Genomic DNA, 3,612 nt, shown 5'->3' with positions numbered 1-3,612 from the left:
AATTCAAGTCTATGGAACAAAATGTCACTAAAATCACTCTGTCCTTCTAAAATCTTTCAGAAAATCGTAAAAATGCACAGAATCGTATCGAATTGTATCGCTTGACAAATGTGATACACATCGTGTCGTGACCAGAATATCGCATATCGTATCGTATCGTGAGATTATTGTACACCCCTGACACACACCTTACAGCACACACACACACCCTACAGCACACACACCCTACAGCCCACACACACCCACACACACACCCTACAGCCCACACACACACCCTGCCGCCCACACACACACCCTACAGCCCACACACACACCCTACAGCCCACACACCCTACCGCCCACACACACACCCACGCACACACACACACACCCACCCACACACACACCCTACAGCCCACACACACACACACACCCTGCAGCACACACACACACACCCCCTGCTGACCTGTGCTGGGCTGCGGCGGTGCTTCCCTGCGATGTCAGCAACCACTGGGTCCTGCAGCAGCAGGTGGGGGTCGGTCTCGCCTCTCTTCCTGCAGCAGAGCAGAGAAATAAAAGGAGCTTGGAGCCTCAGCACTAAACCTGGAGAAACATTTTAACCTTTAAAATCTCCAGAAAAACAGATTCACTCTGGGCCCAGATTCTGGTTCTGCTGTCCAGACTGTAGAGAATAATCTTTACATTTCCTTTAATGTTAATTTAATTTATTGATCCTGAAAACATCAAATTAACCAACATTTTCTGCGGGGCCCCCTGCTGGCCAGGGGGCTGTGGCTCAGCTCGCTTATGTCTAAGGCCGGCTCTGTGAGGGCTGATCATCCACACCAGCTGACCTCTGTGGCTTCCTCTCTAACCGCTGGTCGGCATGGAGACGAAGGCGACCCCAGGATGAACTCGGTCTCCTCAGCTCCTAAAGAACGTTCTCTTGTTTTCCCGCTTTTGCTCAGTAGCTGAGATAAATAACTGCTGTACTCCAGATGAACAGTTGGGGGCCCTGTTGCACTAGCACCGCCACACCAGCAGGGGGCACACATGTTCTGGACAGAGATCTTTAAGCTTTTAATGCCATTCAAATATGAGACAGAAACATGGATTATATCTGTATATAGACCTATTGATTATAGATTAATCCGTCGCTCCGTTCAATGTCCCGGTTCTCCCGTTTCAGAGTTTTGCACAAAGTGCGCATCGTCTTTTGTTTTACCCCATAAGCGCGTATCGATGGAGAAAAGCAGACTGACGTAAACCTTGTAGCTCGTTATTCTGATGATTAAAATTCAAAAGTGCTACCGATTCATACCAGATCACGATCTCTACCGAGGAATCAGCCATGGAGGGATTTCTTTATTTAACTGGGTTCATTTCTCAGAGGGACACAGTGAGTGTAACCCTAACCCATCGGGATTTTAGTCATTTATAAGAGAGATTTTCTGCTGGAAGCGGCAGCATCCAGACGGACATGAAACACTTTTTAATACAAGTTGCTGCTTTGACATGATCACAGAACTGACAAAACATGTAGAAAACCCTCAATAAAACATAAAATATTAGAAAATCAGAGAGAAGTGAATCACAGGGTGTAACGCTGAACTGATGCGGTGAAGCTACCAGTAGCAGGAGCTGCGCCAAAAGCTACAAACACTGAAGAGAAGAAGAAGAAGAAGAGTTGCCATGGATGCAGTTGCAGCCAGGCATGATTTAATGTGTCGGTTAGTCGTGTTACCCAGAATGCAGTTGGGCACAATATCGCAACACCGTGAGTGAAACAATCACTGGAGCTGCGATATAAACCTTTTATTTAACGTTATTCATTTGAAGAGAACAAATCGCGTCCCGTAGGTTCAATACATCCTAGTTTGCATGTTTAGTTTTACTGGAAATTATGTTTGTGACTTGATGTGCTAAATATTGAGAATGGAAATTTTTTTATAAATAAAACTGAACAGATAAAGATGGCCGCCGTTCCCCAGGTTCAGATCAGAGGAGATCCAACAAACCGGCTCTTACAGCTCTGATGGTCTTCCAGGGGAGCCGAAGGGGCTGTAGGCCGTCAGCGCGATGTTTCTGGACCTGCAGAACTCGACCAGATCCTTCTGGACCATGTAGGGATGGAGCTCCACCTGCCAGAGACACCGGATCAGAACCGGGTCCGAGGTGCACCGGTTAGTTTCAGGTTTCAGCCCTTGGCTGGAAAATACAGCAGAAGGAAAAGATGAAATCTGAGACATGGGCTGGAGCACCTGGTTGACAGCAGGAGGAGCCCTGCAGAGGGCCAGGAGGCGCTCCAGCTGCAAGACGCTGAAGTTGGACACGCCGATGCTCCTCACCCTGCCGGAGGCCTGCAGCGCCTCCAGACCCTGGAGGGACGGGGGACAGACGGGAGGGACAGGGGAGAGACAGGAGGGACGGGAGGGACAGGGGAGAGACAGGAGGGATGGGAGGGACAGGAGACAGACGGGAGGGAGACGGGATCAATAAGTCGATGTTCAGTAAGAGTTTAATAAACATGGCCGCCAGGTCTCACCCGCCACACGTCCACATAGTCCGTGTCCGACGTCACGATCTTCCCGTCCTTCCGTGGAAACAGATCGTCTCCCGATTTCTGCAAAACCAGGAAACATTTTCAACAAAGCAGCTGCTGGTCCTGAGCTGTGAAGCTCTGCAGCTCCTCCAGAGCTGCCAGTCTGCCTGTGAGGAAGCTAACATGCTCACGTTGATCTCTCTGTGTTAGCTGTGGGGATGCAGTTACCATGGTAACGGACGATAACGCTGCTGCTGGAAGCGCTAACCTTCCAGCCAGAACCTGAGCGGCCTGTAAGAGCGCTCTGACCTCTGACCTGACCTCTGGCTCCTGATCTGACCTTGAAGCCGACGGGGAAGTGGATGAGGTACAGGTCCAGGTAGTCCAGCTGCAGGTCCTGCAGGGAGCGGTTGAGGCAGACGGGGATGTCCTCGGGGTCAAAGTGCGTGCACCACAGCTAGAGGACAGAGCAGAGGAGGTTTAATGGCGGCGGCGATGGCGGCGGCGATGGCGGCTCTCACCTTACTGACGATGAACACATCCTCCCGCCGGATGACACCCTGCTCCATCTTGGAACGCAGCGCTTTGCCGATCTCCACTTCGTTCCCGTAGCTGAAGGCGGTGTCGATATGGCGGTAACCGGCAGCGATGGCGGCCTCCACGGCGGGCTGGACGGGCGCCTGCTGGGAGGCCTGAGGCGAGCGAAGGTGTCAGTCTGGCTCAGTGACATCATGGCTGCAGGTCGCCATGATGTCACTGCGATAGTCTGACAGGGCAGATTAAACATGGCCGCTTCCTTCAGACACCTGGACTGATGGCAAAGAAGCTGAGGGTGATCGTGGCGCCGCCGCCACTTCCTGCTGCTTCCTGCAGGAAGACACTTGAACGTGTTTCCTTCATGACATCACAGAAGCTGGAAACCGTCATCGTGTCTGATTATCGATCAGCTTCAACCGATCAGCTTCTGTCTGCCTTTACAGATAAAGATCCAGATCTGTGCTGCATAGAAGCTGAAAGCTGTTTCTCTGCGTTTGGTTCTGATACAGAACCAGGAGACACGAGTGTGTGTCAGTGTGTGTGTCAGTGTGTGT

At 51.2% G+C, this 3,612-nt stretch overlaps 1 protein-coding gene across 1 annotated transcript in view; it reads right to left on the bottom strand.

The window, feature by feature from the left end:
• Positions 1 to 3,612, bottom strand: part of LOC103466854 (alcohol dehydrogenase [NADP(+)]) — a 9,773-nt gene that overhangs the window by 4,598 nt on the left and 1,563 nt on the right. Inside the window, 7 exon segments of the mRNA XM_017305182.1 lie at positions 384 to 416; positions 419 to 533; positions 2,008 to 2,120; positions 2,241 to 2,357; positions 2,525 to 2,602; positions 2,862 to 2,978; positions 3,043 to 3,213. Coding sequence (XP_017160671.1) covers positions 384 to 416; positions 419 to 533; positions 2,008 to 2,120; positions 2,241 to 2,357; positions 2,525 to 2,602; positions 2,862 to 2,978; positions 3,043 to 3,213 — 744 coding nt within the window.

The sequence above is a fragment of the Poecilia reticulata genome, linkage group LG6 (genome assembly GCF_000633615.1).
Source record: "Poecilia reticulata strain Guanapo linkage group LG6, Guppy_female_1.0+MT, whole genome shotgun sequence".
Classification (NCBI taxonomy): domain Eukaryota; kingdom Metazoa; phylum Chordata; class Actinopteri; order Cyprinodontiformes; family Poeciliidae; genus Poecilia; species Poecilia reticulata.
The sequence above is the reverse complement of the archived record's forward strand: the minus strand, read 5'-3'. Positions and strand labels throughout refer to the sequence as shown.